We start from the raw sequence: 22,855 nt of genomic DNA, 5'->3' as shown, positions 1-22,855 counted from the left end.
GAGAGCGCTGGGCGAGTAGGAGCCGCAGGACTGGCGGCAGGGCGCAGTCCGCAGAGCGGCACCGAGGGGACTGCTCCCAGCGCCGGGACCTCAGCCCCTGCGCAAGCAGTGACCCAGACCCAGACCCGCTCTCCTGGCTGCTCTTCCCACATGCTGGCCCTTTAAGGAGGCTGTAACAGGACACCTGGAGCCCCGCAGAAGCGTGGCTGAGGATTCCATGTCTCTAAACTGGCTGGTGTTTTCTTTTTTCCCTCCTCCCCTTTTCCCTTCCTCCAGTCCCAGTTCAATTTGTTGAACAGCAGCATGGATCAGAGCATCGGCAGCAGAGCAGCCTCCACCAGCCCCTACAGCTCCGAGCACACCTCCAATGTCCCCACGCATTCGCCCTACTCCCAGCCCAGCTCTACCTTCGACGCCATGTCCCCGGCCCCCGTCATCCCCTCCAACACCGACTACCCCGGGCCACATCACTTCGAGGTGACCTTCCAGCAATCCAGCACCGCCAAATCGGCCACCTGGACAGTAAGTTGTACCTTCTTCTTGCCTCCCCTCTGGAGATGCTTGCTGCTGCTGCTGCTGCTGCCGCCTGGGTTTGGCTTGCTGCCTGGGAGCACTTCGATGTCCCAACGGGTGCTTCGCTGTGGGATGCAGAGGGAACGTGTGGAGACCTGATGGGGACTTCTCCAGGTGGTCCTGGAGAGCAAAACGTGCAGGGGTAATGTCAGTGCTTGCTTTTCAGGGCTCTGCTGCTAAAGCAGAGCGGTTGGAATGTTGCTTCTCTCACAGCAGTTCCTAAACTGGGGGTAGGATGTCCTCAGAAAGCTGAAGTGTCCCGGGCAGGTGCCCGTTCCCGTGGCAAGCCCCAGAGTGTTTGCCACCGAGCTCTGGCAAGCCCCTGGCTCGCCTCTGCCGGGGCTGTTCTCATCTTCTCCACGGATTCTTGCCGATCACTCAGGATCCTTTCTCGCCTCCATCAGAAGGGTCTCTAAATGTTTGGAGAGGAGAGGCAGGAGAGGTTGCACACCTCAGAGCGGTCGCTGCACACCTCAGAGGGGTCGCTGCGCACCTCAGAGCGGTCGCTGCGCACCTCAGAGCGGTCGCTGCGCACCTCAGAGGGGTCGCTGCACACCTCAGAGGGGTCGCTGCACACCTCAGAGCGATCGCTGCACACCTCAGAGGGGTCGCTGCACACCTCAGAGGGGTCGCTGCACACCTCAGAGCGGTCGCTGCACACCTCAGAGCGGTCGCTGCGCACCTCAGAGGGGTCGCTGCACACCTCAGAGGGGTCGCTGCACACCTCAGAGGGGTCGCTGCGCACCTCAGAGCGGTCGCTGCGCACCTCAGAGGGGTCGCTGCACACCTCAGAGCGGTCGCTGCGCACCTCAGAGGGGTCGCTGCACACCTCAGAGCGGTCGCTGCGCACCTCAGAGGGGTCGCTGCACACCTCAGAGGGGTCGCTGCACACCTCAGAGCGGTCGCTGCACACCTCAGAGGGGTCGCTGCACACCTCAGAGCGGTCGCTGCACACCTCAGAGGGGTCGCTGCACACCTCAGAGCGGTCGCTGCACACCTCAGAGGGGTCGCTGCACACCTCAGAGCGGTCGCTGCACACCTCAGAGCGGTCGCTGCACACCTCAGAGCGGTCGCTGCGCACCTCAGAGGGGTCGCTGCACACCTCAGAGGGGTCGCTGCACACCTCAGAGCGGTCGCTGCACACCTCAGAGGGGTCGCTGCACACCTCAGAGGGGTCGCTGCACACCTCAGAGGGGTCGCTGCACACCTCAGAGGGGTCGCTGCACACCTCAGAGCGGTCGCTGCACACCTCAGAGGGGTCGCTGCACACCTCAGAGGGGTCGCTGCACGGCATCGCGCCGGCCGCGGCAGCCTGCGGATGCGGCTTTCGGTCCCCACCGGTCTGACCCCGCACGGGCAGCGCAGCGCAGGAGCCCTCTGCAGCTCAGGGACCCAGCAACGGGACAGGGCATGAGAGGGCTGCTTTGGCCTTTGGGGCAAACGGTCCTCAGCTCCCAGCCTGGCTCCCGGCTGAGCGTGGCACTGTCTGCGTTTGTGGGAGCTGATGACACTCGTGGTGGCGTCGGAGCTTTTCTGCAGCGGCTTCTCCCGGGAGAGCTGGAGCCAGGCAGGTCCCCTCCTTGGGGGGGAACATTAGCAGAGCAGAAAAGCTGGGACTAGAGAAAGGACACAAGGTCCTCGATTCACAGCCTGGCTCCTGGCTGAGTGTGGCACTGTCTCTGTTTTTAAGAGCAAGTGGCACTTGTGGTTGCTTTTGGAGTATTTTTGCCACGGGTTCCTCCTGGAGCACCTGGGAGAGCTGCTCAGCAGCATGCTGGAGCCAGGCAGGTTTTCTCCTCAGGGAAACATTAGCAGAGTGAAAAGGCTGGGACCAAACAAGTGACATGAGGAGGGAGTGATGGAGTTTCCTTCAGGACTGGGGTTTGACAGCAGCGTGGAGCAGGCAGAGCAGAGCAGGAGCAACGGATCAGCCTGAGGGGTGGCAATGACCTGGATTTTTGGAAGCTGATGGGTTTCACTGCCAAGAGAGTCCTCCTGTGTGGACAGAGAGCACCTAAGGATGCTGTGGTGCAGGCAGAGGCCAGGCTGTGGCTGGTGAGTGCTGCTCCACTCGCTGTGGACCATGGCACAGTGCCTGCAGGCAGGAAGGGACAGGCTGTGACCAGGTCTGTCTCCTGGGCAGGTGGAGTGGGCAGACCAGCAGGGAGCTGATGCTTGTGAGCTTCACTGATGAGTTGAGCTGCAGTGGGGCTTGGACCAGCCCAGGTTGTCCCAGCATCACCTCATGCTCCTCTAGCTGTCCTGTGCCACCAGAAGCTGTGCTGACCAAGACAGGATTGCTCATGACCGAGCCTTGGTGTTAAGGTTGAGCAGCCAGTGCCACACAAATGCTTTAGGAGCACTCCTAGCCTTGAAGGAGCAGCTGGACATGAGAGATGCCCAGTGAACATGCCATGGGCCGTGCCAGCACCTCTAGGAGATGCTTCAGCCAGGACTGGGAGCTGAGGCTGCAAAAGGGGCAGAGTGGAGGAGATAAAAACAGCTTGGATAGCTGACAGGGCAGTCAGGAGGGTGGTATGGACCTCTGAGCCACACTGCTGGGGGCACTGCACATCCCCAAAGCAGGCTGGCTGCAGGAGTGATGCCCACCAGCCCTGCTGAATATGAGCCTCGTGGAGAACAGAGATGGGTCAGCAGCACCTCCCACCTTGGAGCGCATGGGAGGTGTTTCGAGCTGTGCAGAGCACTGCCCTGGGTGCAGCCTGCCTGGCCGCGTCGCTGCCGCTGGAGGAGCAGTCCTGCAGCGACTGCCTGCCTGGCTCCGTCTCCTCCTGGCTGGTGGCTGTCACAGCCCCGCAGCTGCATGGTTTGTGCTGGCAGGTGGAGCTGCTGCCTTCCTCCCGCTCACTTTGAGCTCTTCATTGCCACTGCCGTAGCTGAGGATCTGTCCTGGTTCAGAGGGGACAGGAATAAGCAACCCCTAGTCTGGGGGCCAGTCAGTGGACGATGATCCCCACACAGCCTGGTTCTCTGCATCAGCTGGGAATGTGGATGTGGGAATCTGGATGCAGCAGCCAACAAGAGACACCAGGAAAGCGGGCAGGAAGTGCTGGTGCTTGGGAAGGAAAGCTAAAGGTGAGGTCAGCAGGGCTGGGGACAGTGACATCTGACAGCTCAGAGGTGGTTCAGCCAAGGGCACCTCAGCTAACCACCTGAGTGTGCTGGAGGATGTGGGAGGTTTGATTCAGCTCTTGGAAAGAATCAGCAGTAGAAGACATCTCCTGCTTCACCCACGTCTGGGAAGCCTTACAGCTTGTCAGTGCTTTAGGATTAACCACAGCAAATAGTTTAGGCCAGGAGCATGGCAGGCACTGACCATGAATCTGGTGGAGTCAGGCAGCATTTGGGGCGGCGAGGAGCCCTCTGCCCTTGGGAAGGCTCTGCTGGACCAGCAGCTCCAGAGGCATTCTGCAGTCTGGGGTTGGATCATGGAGAGCTGGCCAAGGAGATGCTGACAGCTGGCACAGAAGCAATGCCAAACCAAACAGTTCAGTGCCAGCTGTCCTGTCAAACGAGGTGGCATCGCTCCTTGAGCAGGCACAAGCTTTGCTTGGTGGAAGAGTGCAGCCCTGTGGACTCCTGGACTTGGAGGGCTGCTCCTCTGGGGGGATAACCACGGTGGGATCCCTTCTCCCATGCTTAGGAAAGGAGGTTCCCACCTAGCCCTTGGCTCCTGGCCAGGCAGCGTTTGGAGACAGCTGTCTGCAGGGTGTGCTGCCTTGCTCTGCAGGGATGAGGCAGGAGACCATCCCCTGGCTGGGGCAGGAGGGATCACCCAGCCCACTGCTCCACACCTCAAACCCTCTGTGACAAACCAGCAAAGGCTTGAGAAGGAGAAACAAAGATGAAAGATCTGAACAGATACCCTCTAGGGTGATAGCAGAGAGAGGTTCTGCATGAGAGGTCTCTGGGAGCAGGGGAGGAAGGGTGGCTGCTGGCACAGGAGATGGTTTCTGATAGCAGTCAGCTCTTTAATCTCACAGGAGCACCCTAACGAGCTGCAGTGCTTGGAAGCTGAAGCCAGGCAAATGCAGGCTGGAACCAAGGTGGAAGTTTTTGAAGGGTGAGGATAATTAAGCCATAGGAACAATTTCCCAAGGAATGTGGTGGATTCTCCAACTCCTCAAGGATTCAAATGAGGAGCCTGCATATCTCTGCAGGCAGAGATAAGCTGTGGTGCAAGCAGGCATGGCTGGCTCCAGGCAGGGTGAGCAGGCAGAGGTCTTGATGCAGCCAGAGCATCATCACCTCAAAATGATGGGTTTCTGCTTCTAGGAAATGGGTGAATGGAGAAAGTCTGAAGACCTGGGACAAGGGTTTGGGTTTGGGTTACCAGAACCCAGTTTGCTCCTCCAGAGGGCTGGTGACATCCCTGAAGCTGCTCAAGCAATGTGTGGCCATGGCATTGGGGACATGGCTTAGTGGCCATGGTAGTGTTGGGTTGCTGGTTGGACTCAGTGACCTGAGAGGGCTTTTCCAACCCAAACTATTCCATGATTCCACAATTCTAACTCCCAGGTTGGGCTCTGAGCACCTTGCCACAAGCTCAGAATCAAAATGCCCACACTGGGCTGCCACCACAGAACCACTGCGTGCCAGCTTGGAAGGGACCCCAAGGATCATCTGGTCCAACCTATGCATTTTTCATGCCACCTGGCATGGGTTGCCCAGGAAGGTTGTGGGTGTCCCCTCCCTGCCCAGGGAGGCTGTGGATCACAGAGTGGACACCTCCAGGGAGGTCATGGATCATAGAATCACAGAATGGACACCTCCAGGGAGGTCATGGATCATAGAATCACAGAATGGACACCTCCAGGGAGGTCATGGATCACAAAATTACAGAATGGACACCTCCAGGGAGGTCATGGATCACAGAATCACAGAATGGACACTTCCAGGGAGGTCATGGATCATAGAATCACAGAATGGACACTTCCAGGGAGGTCATGGATCACAGAATCACAGAATGGACACCTCCAGGGAGGTCATGGATCACAGAATCACAGAATCACAGAATCACAGAATCACAGAATGTGATTTTGTGATTCTTTGATCCACGACCTCCCTGGAGGTGTTCAAGGCCAGGCTGAATGAGGCCTTGAGCAGCCTGGGCTGGCAGGAGGTGTCCCTGCCCATGGCATGGGGTTAGAGCTCGATGAACTTTAAGGTCCCTTCCAACCTGTTCCACGAATCCCTGAATCTCACCCGCAGAGAGCAAGAGGCCAGATGCTGCAAATAAGGTTTTTTCCCAGCAGGTCGGAACCCCCCCCCCCCCCCCCCCCCCTCTCTGGCAGGCTGTTTGGACAGGGCTGGAGGAGGCCCAGGAGCTGAGATGCTGCAAGACAGGGCACGCCAGCAGCCTGCCTGCGTGTCGGGAGCCGGCAGCGCTCCGTGCTCCGCGGCGCTGTCCCGGCACGCCGGAGCCGCGGGCTGCTGGCGCTGCTCTCCCCGCAGCCCCTCGCCGGCCAGCTGGTAACGGGGAGATAATGAGGATTGTTCTCAGGTCGGGTCTGTAGCAGATCGCTGCCTCTTCCCTCCCTCCCACCCCACCCCCAAGTGCCGCTGCAGGTGCCGGAGCCGGCGGAAGCGTTAATGGGGTCCTTGGCGTCCCGCGGCCCCGCTGCGAGCAGCGTGGGGGCTGCAGCCCGCGGCGTGGGGCAGCTGCCCGAGCTCGCACGGAGCTCCTGAGCTGGGGGAGGTGGAAGATCTTTGAGCTAAGCAGGTGTGGGACACAGTTCGGGAGGGACATGGAGTTGCTTGAGAGAGTCCAGCTCAGAGCCACAAAGATGCTGAAGGGAAATGGAACAGCTCTGCTAGGAGGAGAGCCTGAGGCAGCTGGGGCTGTGCTGCTGGGAGAGGAGCAGCCTGAGAGGTGACCTCAGCAGTGGTTATAAAGATGTGCAGGTGAGTGCCAGGAGGCTGGAGCCAGGCTCTGCTGGGTGATGCCCAAGGACAGCACAAGGGGCACTGGGTGGAAGCTGAGGCATAGGAAGCTTCATTCAAACATGAGGAGGAATTATTTCCCTGTGAGGGTGGCAGAACCCTGGCACAGGCTGCCCAGGCTGGGGTGTGGAGTCTCCCTCTCTAGAGATATTCCAAACTAACCTGGATGTGTTCCTGTGTGATCTGATCTAGGAGATCCTGCTCTGGCAGGGGGATTGGGACTGGATGAGCTTTGGAGGTCCCTTCCAGCCCCTGACATTCCATGATTCTATGTCAACTCAGACATTGCAGGGCTGAGCCATGCCCAGGGGCATGCCTGCTGCTTCAGGGAGCAAAAAAACTGAGATGGAAGGGCTGGACATGTTTAGAACCAAGGTGAGATGCTCCTGCTGTGGTGGGCACCACCCAGCAGTGATCCACAGCAAGCTGGGCTCAGCCTGTGGCACACTGCCACATTGAACTGGCTCCAGTTGCTCCATAGACCTTGCATCTATGAACATGAGGAGCTGGAATGGTTTGTCTGACACTAACTGAATGAGTAGGGTGGAAATAGTTATGGCCAAGGTGGGTTCTCCCTTGCTGGTCACTGTCTGAAGCTGGATAGGGTAGAGGTGGCTGTGGTTTAGGTTGGAAGGGACCTCAAAGCTCAGCCAGTTCCAAACCCCTGCCATAGGTAGGGACACCTCCCACTAGAACAGGTTGCTCAAGGCCTTATCCAGCCTGGCCTTGAACACCTCCAGGAAGGTTGTGGAGCACAGAAGCTCCATAACCGCCCTGGGCAACCTGTGCCAGTGTCTCACCACCCTCACTGTGAAGAACTTCTTCCTAACATCCAGCTTCAATCTCCCCTCTGCCAGTTCAAGCCCATCAACCCTTGTCCTGTCATTACAAGACCTTGTCAATAGTCCCTCCCCAGCCTTCCTGTAGCCTACTTCAGATCCTGGAAGGTCACTCCAAGGTTTCCTTGAAGCCTTCTCCTCTCCAGGCTGCAGAGCCCTAACTCTCTCAGCCTGTCCTCATAGCAGAGCTGCTGCAGCCCCCTTGAGCATCTTTGTGACCCTCCTCTGGACTGGCTCCAACACTTCCATGTCCTTCTTGTGTTAGGGGCTCCAGAACTGCACACAGAACTCCAGGTGAGGTCTGATGAGAGCAGAGGGACAGAATCACTGAACAGGAGCCCTTTCTTCAAACCCTCCCTAGCACCTGACCATGTTTTAGGGAGGTATCTGTGCCCTAGCAGTGGCCTGGAGGTGTGCAGGGGACACTAACAGCTCTAGCTCTGAGCCACAAACACATAGAATCAGTCAGGGTTGGAAGGGACCACAAGGATCAGCCAGTTCCAACCCCCCTGCCATGGGCAGGGACACCCTACCCTAGAGCAGGCTGCCCACAGCCAATGTGTTCATCCCAGAGGCTGGGCAGAGCTGGGCATTTCAGTGTGCCAGGAGCAGGAGAGCAATCTCAGCAGCAGGCTGCTCCAGAGGCCATTGTAACCAGCCCATTGGAGGCTTTCCACCAGCCTTGGCAGGGTGTAGAGCAGGCTCCAGGAGCTCCAGACACAATGGAATTAAGGAAAAAAAAAAACAAGGGTCAGGAATTCGGGGCGAGGTGTTCCAACACGATCCCGCTATCGGCTGCGCTATCTGCGCGCCGCGGGGTATGCACGGGTCAGGGAACGGCTGCCCGGGAGCCGCTGTCCCGGCGGGAAGGCAAAGCTGTCCCGCTGGGATTGCTGCTGGAGTGGGACAGCCCCGGGGAAGCAGGCTGCTCTAGCCGGCTGCTCTGCCTTGCCATCCGAAACACAAAGGTGGACCGAGGGAGTCCCGGAGGAGCTCAGACCATGGAGGCTGCAGGAGGAAGTGCTGCACATTGCCCTGGCCCGGCAGCCACCTCAGGAGGTGGCTTCAGCACCCTTGGGTGAGCCAGCAGCATTTCCCACCTCAGCTGCCACGTCCTTTGGGAGTGGGGCCAGAGGCTTTTAAGGACAAGGTGAGGCTGCAGCCTTCAGCAGAAGTGCGGCTGAGAGCTTCCCTTGGAGCCCAGGAGCAGGGAGGGGGATGCTGGGTGTGCCCTTGGCAGACCACATCCTCTGCCCCTGCCCACCCCAGGCAGTGGCTGTAAGAAGGCAGAGGGATGATGTGAGAGGTGGTGGTCTCCACATCCGGGTCTTGCTGCATTTCATTTCCAGCAGTGATCATAGAATCAGTCAGGGTTGGAAGGGACCACAAGGATCAGACAGTGACAGTGCCAACCCCTCTGCCATGGGCAGGGATGCCCTACCCTAGAGCAGGCTGCCCACAGCCTCAGCCAGCCTGGCCTTAAACACCTCCAGCCATGGGGCCTCAACCACCTCCCTGGACAACTCATTCCAGCCTCTCACCACTTACTTGGGCAGTGATGCCCAAGATCCAGCTCAGCCTCTTCCTCCTTTCCCCCTCAGCTTGCTCCCTGTATCCAGTCTTGCTAATGCAGCACCGAAGAGCTGCCTGGCTGCATTTTTAGCTGGCAGGAAGAGAGGGAGCTGAAGCTGCCCACTGGCATGGTCACAGGCCTTGAGCATCCAGACACACAGGAGGACTCAGACTCCCCAGGGAAGAGGAGCCCTGGCATATGCCAGCGTGGGCAGGCTGAGCCTGGCTCTGAGCAGCTGCACTCCTGGCTGGCAGCTATTTAGGTACAGGAGAAGGAAGGGAGAGGACTCCACTGGGGGTGAACCAAGGGATTTTAGTTAGCTGTAATGGCACAATAATGGAAGGAGAGGAGTGCAGGCTGCAGCACACAGCCTCTGTGCTGCATCTGCTGCAGGAGCAGCCCTGGCCCTGAGACATCACCACTGGCCCAGTGCTCGTGGACCCTGCAGCTGCTGATGGCTGGGTGCTGACGATGGGCAAAGGGGCTGTGCCAAGCACCCTGGCATGGCTGGCCATCACCTCAGGGCATCCCCACCACCAGGGTGCAGGGGCTGCAGGTGCAGGGAGGAAGGCTTTGGGGGTATCACAACCATCCAAAGTGGACAGTAGCACCTTGGGAACCTTCCCATCCTGGGCACAGCTGGCCATTACCCCAAGGCATCACCCCCACCATGGAGCAGGGGCTGCAGGCACAGGGAGGAAGGCTTTGGGGGTATCACAACCATCCAAAGTGGACAGTAGCACCTTGGGAACCTTCCCATCCTGGGCACAGCTGGCCATCACCCCAAGGCATCACCCCCACCATGGAGCAGGGGCTGCAGGCACAGGGAGGAAGGCTTTGGGGGTATCACAACCATCCAAAGTGGACAGTAGCACCTTGGGAACCTTCCCATCCTGGGCACAGCTGGCCATCACCCCAAGGCATCACCCCCACTGTGGAGCAGGGGCTGCAGGCACAGGGAGGAAGGCTTTGGGGGTATCACAACCATCCAAAGTGGACAGTAGCACCTTGGGAACCTTCCCATCCTGGGCCCAGCTGGCCATCACCCCAAGGCATCACCCCCACTGTGGAGCAGGGGCTGCAGGCACAGGGAGGAAGGCTTTGGGGGTATCACAACCATCCAAAGTGGACAGTAGCACCTTGGGAACCTTCCCATCCTGGGCACAGCTGGCCATCACCCCAAGGCATCACCCCCACTGTGGAGCAGGGGCTGCAGGCACAGGGAGGAAGGCTTTGGGGTATCACAACCATCCAAGGTAGACAGAAGCATCTTGGGAACCCTCCCATCCTGGGCACAGCTGGCCATCAACCCCACCATGGAGCAGAGGCTGCAGGCACAGGGAGGAAGGCTTTGGGGCATCACAACCACCCTCAGGGCAGCATCTCTGCTGCCCAGCTCACTGTGTGTGCCACAGCTGCTGCTTTGCTCTCGGGCATCAGCGATGCGCTGGACAAACCCAACCCCGGCTTAGAGTTAAGGAGCAACCCGAGTGGCTTTGGGAGGAATTTCCAGCTCAGTGAGAAGCTGCAGAGGCTGGTGGCTAAAAAATGGTTATTAAAAAGAAATTAGAAAGCAAGGGGGGGGGAAAAAAAAACAAACCTCAGAGCTGCTGCAGAGCTGAGGAGTGCAGGCAGCAGGGCTGCCAGGAGCTGTCCTAACAGATTCGGCCGAGCCGGTTAACGGTATTTGCGGTTTGCAAGATGCTACACGTCTGAGGAAGATGACAGACACATTATTATCACCTCTCCACTCAGATCTGCCCAAACCTGCCCCAGGATGCAGCTCTGCAGCTGCTTGCTGGGGAGCAGAAGGAAATTAGCAGCCGGAGGCAGCACTTTTTCTTCTCTCTCCCTTGCCAGCCTAGTGGCTTTATTGGGATCCACTGACTGCAGTCCTGGACACGTCTTGAGTAGAGCTAATGAGGAGAGTGGAATGTAGGAGAGGAGGAGGCTGGATTGGGGGGGGGGGGGGGGGGGAAGGATTTGTGGAAAAAAGTAATTGTTGAGCAAATCATTTCCTTCAAGAGGGAAAGGAGGCCTTGGCTGCAGCCCTCCTGGAGCAGGCAAGTCCAGACGCTTCGGTGTCAACAGCTGAAGATAAATAAGATTTTATCAGCTCCCAATCTGTTGGGACACATCCTCCTAGCGGTTCTGCTGCCCAGGGAGGCCTGGCAGGAGATGGACTCTTGCTGCAGGTCCTTCCCCAGCCAAGAATCAGGTCATGCTTTGTGCCAGGCTGTCAGCATCCTTAGGGGGAAACCTTCTTTCTCCCTGCGATGGGTGCGGGCATTGTGGTGACCTCTTCCAAAGCAGGTCCTGGGGTGCTTGGTCAGGGTGAGGTTCAGAGAATCATAGAATCATAGAATCAGGCAGGTTGGAAGAGAGCTCCAAGCTCAGCCAGCTCAACCTAGCACCCAGCCCTGCCCAATCCACCAGACCATGGCACTAAGTGCCCCAGCCAGGCTTGGCTTCAGCACCTCCAGGCACTCCACCACCTCCCTGGGCAGCCCATTCCAATGCCAATCACTCTCTCTGACAACAACTTCCTAACAACATCCAGCCTAGACCTCTCCTGGCACAACTTGAGGCTGTGTCCCCTTCTTCTGTTGCTGCTTGCCTGGCAGCAGAGCCCAACCCCACCTGGCTACAGCCTCCCTGCAGGCAGCTGCAGACAGCAATGAGCTCTGCCCTGAGCCTCCTCTGCTGCAGGCTGCACACCCCCAGCTCCCTCAGCCTCTCCTCACAGGGCTGTGCTCCAGGCCCCTCCCCAGCCTTGCTGTCCTTCTCTCAACACCTTCCAGCACCTCAACATCTCTCTTGAATTGAGGAGCCCAGAACTGGACACAGCACTCAAGGTGTGGCCTTACCAGTGCTGAGTTAGTGCTGTGTGGGGCATCAGCTTAGGTAGATACAGCAGCAATGGCACCCCTCGGTTTGGCACCCCACAAGATGGACACTGCACTGTGCCCAGCACAGAGCATCCATTGCATGCACAACCTCCCTGGGCAACCTGTTCCAGTGGGGATGGTGAGACACTGGCACAGGTTGAGGGTGGTGAGACACTGGCACAGGTTGCCCAGGGAGATTGTGGAGCACAGAATCACCCAATGTGATCAAAGATCACATTGGGTGATTCTGTGCTCCACAACCTCCCTGGAGGTGTTCAAGGCCAGGATGGATGAGTCCTCGAGCAGCCTGAGCTGGTGGGAGGTGTCCCTGCCCACAGCAAGGGGTTGGCACTGGACGAGCTTTAAGATCCCTTCCAACTCAACCTGTTCTGTGATTCAGTGAGAAAAGTGACTTCTCCTGGGTGGCAAACCCAGCTGTGGGTGGCACTCTAAGGACCTAACCCTCTCTCACCCCACAGCCACAAGCAAGCTGCGAGCAGCAGCACTTGACCCACAGCAGCCTACCGGAGATGCGGCTGCAGGACAGCCAAGCGGGCAGCGTGGGCACGCAGGGCACACAGCTCTGCCTTTCCTTGCCCAGGGCTCTGAGCATGGAGGCTCTCAGCAGGCTGGCCTGCTCTGGTGGCAGAAGGCAAGGCTGGAGCTGGCCTGCTCTGATGCCTTTGAAGGCAAGGCTGGAGCTGTCGGGACACGCCGGGGCCGTGGGTGCCGCATGCCCGCCCGCAGAGCCGCTCTGCCCCCGGGCACTCGCTCTGCTATTTACCAGAGCTTTATCCATGTCATAACGGGGGGTGGGGATGGGGGGGGGGGGGGGCGGTAATGAGAGCAGAGCTCACCCAAGAGCCTGCCACCGTGCACCTCGGCCCTGCCACAGCTCTTCTGCTTCCCAGGCATGTCGAGGGCTGCCCGGGAATGTCTACATGAAAGGTTCCTTTGACAGGAGCTGTCAGGATTTTAACACCTGGCAAGGAAGAGCCTCCTCCTCCTCCTCCCTCCCCCCACCCCGCCTCTAAATAACCCTTCTTTTGCCACACTGTCGCCTCAAAACCAAGGCCATGGCTGCGGGAGAGCTTCCTCTGCCAGCTGGGCAGTAGCTGGGCTCCAGGCAGAGCCTGTGCCCGCAGCTGGAGGTGCAGGATGGCACCCAGGAGGCTCAGCTGTGCTCAGTGAGGGATCTCAGGCAGATGTCTTTCTGAGTGTCCTGTCTCAGGGCAAGTCCAAGTACCTCCAGCACTGAGGATCAGATCTTGCTGCCAGCTTCACACCTGCTGCTCGCAGCATCCTCCTGCTCTTAGCCCGGAGCAGGCTCTGAGCCCAGGAGGCAGCCCAAAGCCCTCTGCTGTGCTCCCCTAGGAGCTCACACCTGCTGCTGCTTGAGCTCAGCACAGCCTCACCGGAGAGCTCTGCAGCCTGCTGGGCAGCAGCCTCTGCCCTGTCGATCTTCCTGGCACCTCCCCTGAGATGCCAACCTGAAGTTGGTTTATCTCTCTGGCCTCCTTAGCAGCTCCTGGCATGCAGAAGCTCATCCAGGCCAGGTGGGAGCTGCATGGGCTGGAGATCCTTGCTCAGTGCAGGGGTGGGTCCATTCCTACAGAAAGGGCAGTGGGTGGGGGGGACACAGACCCCTCCTGCAAACCCACTGTCATGCGTGGGTGCACCCAACTGGGCTCCCGGCAGTGGGGAGACAGGGCTGAGCCATCCATGCCAGCCCTTTGATGCCATCCCAGTCCTTGCTGCCCCTCAGCTTCGAGCAGCCCTGACTCAGACTGCCCCCAGTCCAGGAGAGCAGAGCGGTGGGAGCCTGGCTGGGCTCTGCCCACCTGTGCTGGGCTGGCTCAGGACAAGCCTGCAGCTCCTCAGCAGCACCCGGTGGTATTTTGCTGGCAGCGGGCGCGGTGCTGCGGGCACAGATAAGATGCTGTGGGCAGGAACATGCCCTGCCATGCAGGGACTGGCTCCTCGGCGCGGCAGGGGCGGGCTCCTGCGGAGCAAACACATTCCTCGGGAGATGGAAAACAGCATGGCACTGCCGGGCTGGCAGCGAACTGCTCAGCCCACCCCCGGGGCGAGGGGGCAGGCTCAGCCTTCCCCACCTCTCTCCTGGAGGTGGGCAGCATCGTCCTGCCCTGTGCCCACCACCAGCACGGTCGCTTCTGGTCAGGTTGGTCCTGGCAGCAGTGCTGGCTCCCTGCTCTGAGCAGAACTGCCTGGCATGGCATGCTGCAGTTGGCATTCTCAGTGCCACCCAGAAGCCACCCTCTGGCCTGGGGGACTCTCAGCCGTGGTCCTTGCAGGAGGAGTGGCTCCTGTGGGGTGCCCACGCCAGGAGTGCTCAGTGGCCACCAACCACTTTCTGGTAACAGTGAAATACTCCTGAGCAGCATCCTCCTGCCCTGGCCAGGCTGAAAGTGGTGCCCACCTTGGTGCCCCTGGTGAGCTGCTGCTGCCACTGTGAGCAGCTGCAAAGGAAGGGTGATAGGAGAGGCCATGGCCTGGAATTGTGCCAGAGGAGGGTTTGGTTGGAGGAGCAATTTCTTTGCTGCAAGAGTGCTCAGGGATTGGCACAGGCTGCCCAGGGAGGTGGTGGAGTCCCCATCCCTGGAAGGGTTCAAGACCCCCTGCCAAGGGGGCCCTGTGGCCCATGGCACTTGGAGGGGGGCAGGGTTTGGTGCCCATGGAGCAGGCTCAGGGGAATGGCTTGCAATGGGCAGAGTGGGGCATGGAGCAGGGCTTTAGCCAGCTGGGAAAGCCTTCCCACAGCACCCAGCCCTGGGTGCCAGCAGGTGGCTGTGTGTGGGCAGCAGATGTGGGCAAGTCTGGTCCTAGCTGAGGATCTCCAGGGGAAGCCAAGGACTGAGCCTAGAGAGCAGGCAGCTGCTGCAGGCACAGCCTGGGGGGTCTCTGCCACTGGTCTGGGTTGTGATGGGAGCTGTGGGGTGAGGGTGGGCAGGGGAACCATGGGCAGGGACACCTCCAACCAGCCCAGGTTGCTCGAGGCCTCATCCAGCCTGGCACTCAGCACCTCCAGGGAGGTTGTGGAGCACAGAATCACCCAACGTGATCAAAGATCACGTTGGGTGATTCTGTGCTCCACAACCTCCCTGGGCAACCTGTGCCAGTGCATCCTCACCCTCACTGCCACAGCTTCCCCGGGCACATCAGTGCCTCCCCATGCTGCCAACCAGATCCATGCCCTTTTTCCCTTCCCCCCTCCCCCCCCCCCCCACTCTTAGTACTCCCCGCTGCTGAAGAAGCTTTACTGCCAGATCGCTAAGACATGCCCCATCCAGATCAAAGTCTCCAGCCCTCCCCCGCCGGGCACCATCATCCGAGCCATGCCAGTCTACAAGAAGGCAGAACACGTCACAGAGGTGGTCAAACGCTGCCCCAACCACGAGCTGGGACGAGACTTCAACGACGGTGAGTGCCCACCGCCGGCACCGCCTGCCTGCCCGGGGGGCACTGCCTGCCGGCACCGCCTGCCTGCCCGGCGGGCACTGCCTGCCTGCCGGCACCGCCTGCCTGCCCGGGGCGGGGGGGTGCCACCTCGCCTCACCCCCCGGCTCTTGCCTTGCAGGCCAGGCAGCCCCTGCCAGCCACCTCATCAGGGTGGAGGGCAACAACCTCTCCCAGTACGTGGACGACCCCGTGACGGGCAGGCAGAGCGTGATGGTGCCCTACGAGCCCCCACAGGTACCCGGCGGCTCCTGGGGTGGGGCGGGGGGGGCGGGGGAGGGTATAGCCAGCCCCCCTGCAGCCGGCTGGGGTCCTGTGGTGCTGAGTGGGCACGGCCAGATGGGGTCCTGAGGGGTTGAGTGGGCACAGCCAGCTGAGGTCCTGTGGTGCTGAGTGGGCACAGCCAGCTGGGGTCCTGTGGTGCTGAGTGGGCACAGCCAGATGGGGTCCTGAGGGGCTGAGTGGGCACAGCCAGCTGACGTCCTGTGGTGCTGAGAGGGCACAGCCAGCCCCTGCAGCCAGATGGGGTCCTGAGGGGCTGAGTGGGCACAGCCAGATGAGGTCCTATGGTGCTGAGTGGGCACAGCCAGCTGGGGTCCTGTGGTGCTGAGAGGGCACAGCCAGCTGGGGTCCTGTGGTGCTGAGTGGGCACAGCCAGCCCCTGCAGCCAGCTGGGGTCCTGAGGGGCTGTGTGGGCACAGCCAGCTGAGGTCCTGTGGTGCTGAATGAGTCCCGCTGGGGACAGGGTGGGAGCATCCTGCTGGACCGGGCACCCTGAAGGCCACCTGCTGCTTGCCCTGACGCTGGTGGCAGCTGTTTGAGTACCTGCAGCTCTCAACCCTGTGAAGCATCCCAGAGTGGCCCCTTCCTGGGAAGTGTGGTGCAGAGGGAAACCCCCTCCATTCCTGCCCCAGAGCCCCCCAGAGCCCCCCTAGTCCTCATAGACTCCTCTCTTCCCGGCTGAAACCATCCCTGGTGCTCCCCAGCTTGTCCTGCCAGGGTGCCAGCCCCATGCCAGGGAGTCCCAGCCTGTCTCCTTCCATCTTCTCTCTCCGGGTGGGGGTCCCAGCCTGTGTCCCCCCCATCACCCCCTGCTCAGTGCCCGCTCTCCCCTCCCGGGCAGGTGGGGACCGAGTTCACCACTATCCTCTACAACTTCATGTGCAACAGCAGCTGCGTGGGAGGCATGAACAGGAGACCCATCCTCATCATCATCACCCTGGAGACCAGGGAGTGAGTGCCTGGGGGCAGCGACCGGGACCCTCCTGCTGCTGGGGCCCTCGGGAAGGGATGGGCCCTGCAGGGAGCACTGCCGAGGGGAGGGCACACGGCAGCTCCTGCCCCTGAGCTCACCCACGGGGAGAGGGCAGGGCACCTAGCTGGGCTGGCTGCTGGGCTGGAGCAGGAGCAGGAGGTGCTGAGCTGTTTGCTGGGCTGGAGCAGGAGCAGGAGGTGCTGGGATGGTTCCCGGGTTGGGTCAGGAGGTGCTGGGATGGTTCCTGGGTTGGGTCAGGAGGTGCTGGGCTCTTTGCTGGGCTGGAGCAGGAGCAGGAGGTGCTGAGCTGGAGCAGGTGGTGCTGGGCTGGTTTCTGGGCTGGAGCAGGTGGTGCTGAGCTAGTTGCTGGGCTGGAGCAGGAGGTGCTGGGCTGGTTGCTGGGATGGAGCAGGAGCAGGTGGTGCTGGGCTAGAGCAGGAGGTGTTGGGATGGTTTCTGGGCTGCGGCAGGGGGCGCTGGGCTGGGTGCTGGGCTGGGGCAGGAGGTGCTGGGCTGGGGCAGGAGGCGCTGGGCAGGAGGCGCTGGGCTGCGGCAGGAGGCGCTGGGCTGGGGCAGGAGGCGCTGGGCTGGGGCAGGAGGCGCTGGGCTGGGGCAGGAGGCGCTGGGCTGGGGCAGGAGTCGCTGGGCTGGGGCAGGAGGCGCTGGGCTGGGTGCTGGGCTGGGGCAGGAGGCGCTGGGCTGCGGCAGCAGCAGCTCAGGGCTCGGTCTCACGGCTCCGCCGGCAGCGGGCAGGTGCTGGGCCGGAGGTCGTTCGAGGGTCGCATCTGTGCCTGCCCGGGCCGGGACCGCAAGGCGGACGAGGACCATTTCCGCGAGCAGCAGGCGCTGAGCGAGAGCGCGGCCAAGAACGGCGCCGCCAGCAAGAGGGGTGAGCGACCCTGGGCAGGGCGCAGGGCACCGGCGCAGGGCACCCCCAGCGCCCGCACCCCGCCGCGGCTCAAAGCCCACCGGGTGCTTCTGCCTGGGCTCCTGCCCGGGGATCCCCGCAGCCAGGCACCGCGATGGGACTCTGCCCAGCTGCATCCGAAGCCTCCTGAGCAGGCTCTGCTGCTTCTGCCTGCAGAGCACAGAGCTGCTGGGCAGGGCCCTCACCCCCAGGGCATTTGTGTCCCTTACTGTCACTAGCAAAGGGACAGTTGCGGTGGCAGACGCATGGCTCCGGATTAAATGGAGCCCAGGTACCCCCAGCTGTGTCCTGCCCACCCAGGGACACCATGCCAGGGCTCACCCTCTGTCCTTTGCAGCCTTCAAGCAGCCACAGGTGTCCTGCCCACCCAAGGACACCATGCCAAGGCTCACCCTCTGTCCTTTGCAGCCTTCAAGCAGAGCCCCCAGGGCATCCCAGCGCTGGGCACGGGCGTGAAGAAGCGGCGGCAGGGCGAGGAGGAGCTGTACTATGTGCCTGTAAGTGTGGCCTGGGACACTGGTGGCATTGTGCCCTCTGCAAGAAACACCTTAGGGATGGGATGCTGGTCATCTCCTCCTGGCATGGGGGTTGAGCAGAGACCCGGAGAGCAGAGCAAAGGCACCTTTGGAAGTCCAAGGGAGCCCTGGGCCCTGAGCAGTGCCTGGCCACAGTGATGTGGCTGAGTGGGAAGGGAGAAGCCCTGGGCCAGGGTGGGACAGGCACAGAGGGATGCCCTGGGCCAAGATGGGGCAGGCACAGAGGGATGCCCTGGACCAGGGTGGGGACAGGCACAGAGGGGAGCCACGGGCCAGGGTGGGGACAGGCACAGAGGGATGCCCTGGACCAGGGTGGGACAGGCACAGAGGGATGCTCTGGACCAGGGTGGGACAGGCACAGAGGGGAGCCCTGAGCTTGTTCCCTGCTCTAGGTTCGAGGCCGGGAGAACTTCGAGATCCTGATGAAGATAAAGGAGAGCCTGGAGCTGGTGGAGCTGGTCCCGCAGCAGCTGGTGGACTCCTACCGGCAGCAGCAGCAGCAGCTCCTGCAGAGACAGTGAGTGCCAGCAGGGCAGCGGCAGCCCTGGCTGCATGCCCGCGGGGACCCCAAGCAGCTCCAGGCTGGGGCTGGTCGCTGGCTTGTGGCAGGTCACAGCAAGGGCTGACAACCTCTGCAGTGTCACTGTGGCTGCAAAGGGGCTCTGCTGTGCTCTGTGCTGCTGCAGCTGCCCAGGTCATAGCAGCACAGAATGGTTTGGGCTGGAAGAGACCTTTCAGCTTGTCCAGCCCAACCCTTACCCCAGCAGTGCCAGGGCACCACCAAACCATGGTCCTCAGCACCACATCTCCACAGCTTTGAGACTCCTCCAAGCGTGGAGACTTCACCAGTGCCCTGAGCAGCCTGGGCCAGGCCTGGACAACCCTCAAAGGCAAAAAGTTGTTCCTCATGTCCAACCTAAACCTCCCCTAGCAAAACTTGAGGCCATTTCCTCTTGTCCTGTCTTTTGTTCCATGGGAGAAGAGCCCAACCCCCACCTGGCTCCAGCCTCCTTGCAGGGAGGTGTAGAGTGCCAGAAGGTCTCCCCTCAGCCTCCTTCTCTGCAGGCTGAACCCCAGTTCCCTCAGCTGCTCCTCACAGCCCTTGTGTTCTAGACCCTGCACCAGCAGCAAGACCTGCTGGGCCAGGGGGGCACTTCGGGATGGGGCAGGGCAGCTGCCCCCCAGCTGCTGCAGCCTGGCCCCGTGCTTGCTCTCCCCAAGCAGGAGCCAGCTGCAGACTCCTTCCTCCTATGGCCCTGTCCTGTCACCCATCAGCAAAGTCCACAGTGGAGGGATCAACAAGCTGCCCTCAGTCAACCAGCTGGTGGCACAGCCAGCACAGCACAGCTCCGGTTCCACGCCCAGCCTGGGCCCCATGGGTAAGGTCCTCGCCCGGGTGGGCAGCAGCCCACACTCAGTGCCCCTCCTGCCCAGCAGCCCAGGGGTGGGTGGTGTCCAATGGATGCCTTCCTTGCGTTCCTAGGAGCTGGGATGCTGAACAGCCACCCCCTGCCACCCAACGGGGAGATGAATGGGGGCCACTCCTCCCAGCCCATGGTCTCTGGGTCACACTGCACCCCCCCTCCGCCCTACAACCCCGACCCCAGCCTCGTCAGGTAGGGAAGGTGTCCATGCTCTGTCTGTCTTGTCCTCTGACCCTTCTGGCTGTTGTCTCTCACTCTGACCTTCAGAGCTGCCCAGCACCTGCCCAGCTGCCCACCAGAGATCACACAGAGCACTCTGCTCAGGACACAGCCCAGCTGTGGAGCTCTCTTCAGGTTAATCCATCCCTGCTCCATCAAACACTTATCCCAGGGAGAACCCTTCCCACTAGCACCTCCTCCCTCCTTTCCCTTCCTTCCCACCAGCTTCTGGAAAGGGCTCCAGGTGGCTCCTTTCTACCAGGGATGGATTCACAGCTCTGCAGCCACTGCTTAAGTTTGCAGAAGCCCCCAGAGGTTTGCCCAGATGACCCTGGGGAAGGTCAGGGAGGAGCTGGAGGTGCAGTGGAAGGAGAGGTGCATGGTTGCAGCCCAGCAGCACCTGGGATAGCCCAGGCTCACCACCCAGACCATGGCAAGTCCCCATAGAATCAACCAGGTTGGAAGAGACCTCCAAGATCATCCAGTCCCATCTCCCTGCCCAGCAGCTCCAGCTCTGAGTGAGTCTCTAAGCCCAAACCTCTACTGATTAGGAGGTGAAAAGACCTGGTTTGGGCAGTGCTGGACTGACACCAGTGGCAACCAAGGTCACTCTTGGGATAGCCACAGCCCAAGCACCCCAGAGCCCCCTCACTGCTGCCATGGACAGGAGCTCACCACAGCCCTTGGTCTCCTCAGTGACCTGAGTGTGGCTTTGCCAGGGGTGTGAGCACAGCTCTGGCTGATGAGAGCTAACTTTGAGTAGTCAGAGTGAGCTTTGGCTGGGCAGAAGTTAATTCCCCTTTCTTGTCCCAATTCTTCCTGCAGCTTTTTGACAGGACTGGGGTGTCCCAACTGCATCGACTACTTCACCTCCCAGGGGCTACAGAACATTTACCACCTGCAGAACCTGTCCATAGAGGTAAATGCTTTAGGGGAAGATCTCTTCTTGCCCCCTGTCTCCATCAGCTCCTATCCTGAGCAGTAAGGACAAGGGAAGGGAACTCTGCACCACCCTACCACAGCACACAAACCCCAGGACTTTGCCTTCCCATTATTTATCCCTCTGGTGCTGCATATCTAGCACTCGTAGTCCTGAGCAACTCAGCTCAACCACTCACAGTCCTGAGCCTCTCAGCTCAGCCACTCATGGTTCCTGAGCTCCTCAGCTCAACCACTCACAGTCCTGAGCCTCTCAGCTCAGCCACTCATGGTTCCTGAGCTCCTCAGCTCAACCACTCACAGTCCTGAGCCTCTCAGCTCAGCCACTCATGGTTCCTGAGCTCCTCAGATCAGCCACTTATGGTTCCCGAGTCCCTCAGCTCAACCACTCACAGTCTTGAGTCCCTCAGCTCAGTTACTCATGGTCCTGAGCCCCTTAGCTCAGCCATTTGGGCCACAGCAAGCCCTGCAGCCCCAGAGCTAGTATCTGGCTGGGACAAATGTGATTCTGTGCTCCACAACTTCCCTGGAGGTCATAGAATCATAGAATCAACCAGGTTGGAAGAGACTTCCAAGCTCAGCCAGTCCAACCTAGCACCCAGCCCTATCCAGTCAACCAGACCATGGCACTAAGTGCCTCAGCCAGGCTTTTCTTGAACACCTCCAGGGATGGTGCCTCCACCACCTCCCTGGCCAGCCCATTCCAATGCCAATCACTCTCTCTGTGAAGAACTTCCTCCTAACATCCAGCCTATACCTACCCTGGCACAACTTGAGACTGTGTCCCCTTGTTGCCTGGTGTTCAGGACTAGGCTAGACAAGGCCTTGAGTGACCTGTTCTAAGTGTGAGGTGTCCCTGCCAGGGGTTGGAACCGGCTGAGCTTTGAGGTCCCTTCCAACCTAACCTATTCTATACTTCCAATTGCACGACGGAGCTTCGGCAGCATCCCCTCACCCCGGTCCTATCTCACCACCCTCACGGTGCAGAGCTTCCTCCCGACGCCCAACCTGCTCCACTTCCATCGCCCCTCCACCCTATCACCCCTGCAACCCACCCCCACCCAGCCACCGACCCCCGCACCTTGCCCTGGCAGGACCTCGGCGCGCTGAAGATCCCGGAGCAGTACCGGATGGTGATCTGGAGAGGGCTGCAGGAGCTGAAGCAGGGCGCGGAGTACGGCGGGCAGGCGATGCTGCGGTGCGGGGCGGCGGCGGCGGGCGGCGGCCCCGGGGAGCTGCAGCGGCAGAGGGTGATGGAGGCTGTGCACTTCCGCGTCCGCCACACCATCACCATCCCCGGTGCCAGCCGTGCCGCTCACGACGACTGGGCCGACTTCGGCTTCGACCTGCCCGACTGCAAGGCTCGCAAGCAGCCCATCAAGGAGGAGTTCACGGAGGGCGACGTCAACTGAGCGGCTGCGGGAGGCGGCGGCGAGAGGCCGGGGCGGGAGCGGAGCCTTCCCGGGACAAGCTTCCCGCAGCCCCCGCGGGGCTGCCGAGCGGTGACTCTGGGGTGCCGCGGAGGGGGACTGGGTGCCGCGGGTGATGCCTGGCTGCGAGCCCCTCTCACGGGAGCTGCCTGCCCCTCCGCACCCCGAGAGGACAACTGCGGCGGCTTGGGATGAGGGCAGGGTGGGGTTTGTGCCCACCTGCGCCAGGGGGAGGCTCCTGCCGGCTGCTTCAGGCTGGAGGGTCCCCGCAGCCCACAGACGTGGCGTGAAGAGCGCCTGGTGAGCCCGACCCCGGCTGGTGCTGACCCACCCTGTGCCCTCCCTGCTGCCCAACGCGCCAGGTCTGCGGCACTGCCAGGAGGACTCAGCCCTGACCTGTTCCCTTTGCCTGAGGCAAAGCCAAACCATGGCTCTGCAGGGGTCTGCCACAGAGCCCCTTCCCTTCAGCCCCCTGCCGAGCAGCAGCTGTCCGTCAGTCCTGCCGTGCCCGTGTCTGTGTGTCCAGCTGCCCTGCGCGGGCTGGCAGCCTGCTGCTGCTGCTGCTGGCAAGAGAAAGGATTTGTTTCCCTGTGAGCTGCACACATTGCTCCCTGCTCCGGAGCCGCCAGAGGGTCACCGAAACGCATTTCACATCCCAGCCTGTGAACCTGCAGCAGATCCTGGCTCCAGCCTCAGCTAGCTGAAGTTCCACCTTTCTTCCTCCTCTCGGTACCTTCCAGAGTGGGCAGAGCAGCGAATCCTCCCGGGAAGGTGGAGGTCTACATCATCCCTCCCTGCTCCAGCAGGGGT

The 22,855-nt window shown here is 60.9% G+C and overlaps 1 protein-coding gene across 4 annotated transcripts; it reads left to right on the top strand.

The window, feature by feature from the left end:
- The first annotated feature begins 288 nt into the window (after positions 1 to 288).
- TP73 (tumor protein p73) lies at positions 289 to 22,100 on the top strand. Of its 4 annotated transcripts, none has more exons than XM_064172296.1 (11): positions 289 to 522; positions 15,092 to 15,278; positions 15,436 to 15,551; positions 16,438 to 16,547; positions 17,316 to 17,458; positions 17,906 to 17,994; positions 18,426 to 18,550; positions 19,258 to 19,412; positions 19,517 to 19,649; positions 20,502 to 20,595; positions 21,710 to 22,100. In XM_064172296.1, the coding sequence occupies exons 1-11, from the start codon at positions 304 to 306 to the stop codon at positions 22,025 to 22,027; spliced, it is 1,689 nt and encodes a 562-aa protein (XP_064028366.1). In that variant the 5' UTR covers positions 289 to 303; the 3' UTR covers positions 22,028 to 22,100. The 4 variants fall into 4 exon arrangements, with proteins under 4 accessions (XP_064028366.1, XP_064028365.1, XP_064028369.1 ...); XM_064172295.1 differs by having other exon boundaries at positions 19,255 to 19,412; XM_064172299.1 differs by lacking the exons at positions 19,258 to 19,412; positions 19,517 to 19,649.
- The last annotated feature ends 755 nt before the right edge of the window (positions 22,101 to 22,855 follow it).

This window comes from Pogoniulus pusillus, chromosome 36 (assembly GCF_015220805.1).
Source record: "Pogoniulus pusillus isolate bPogPus1 chromosome 36, bPogPus1.pri, whole genome shotgun sequence".
In the NCBI taxonomy this organism is placed as follows: Eukaryota; Metazoa; Chordata; class Aves; order Piciformes; family Lybiidae; genus Pogoniulus; species Pogoniulus pusillus.
The sequence above is the reverse complement of the archived record's forward strand: the minus strand, read 5'-3'. Positions and strand labels throughout refer to the sequence as shown.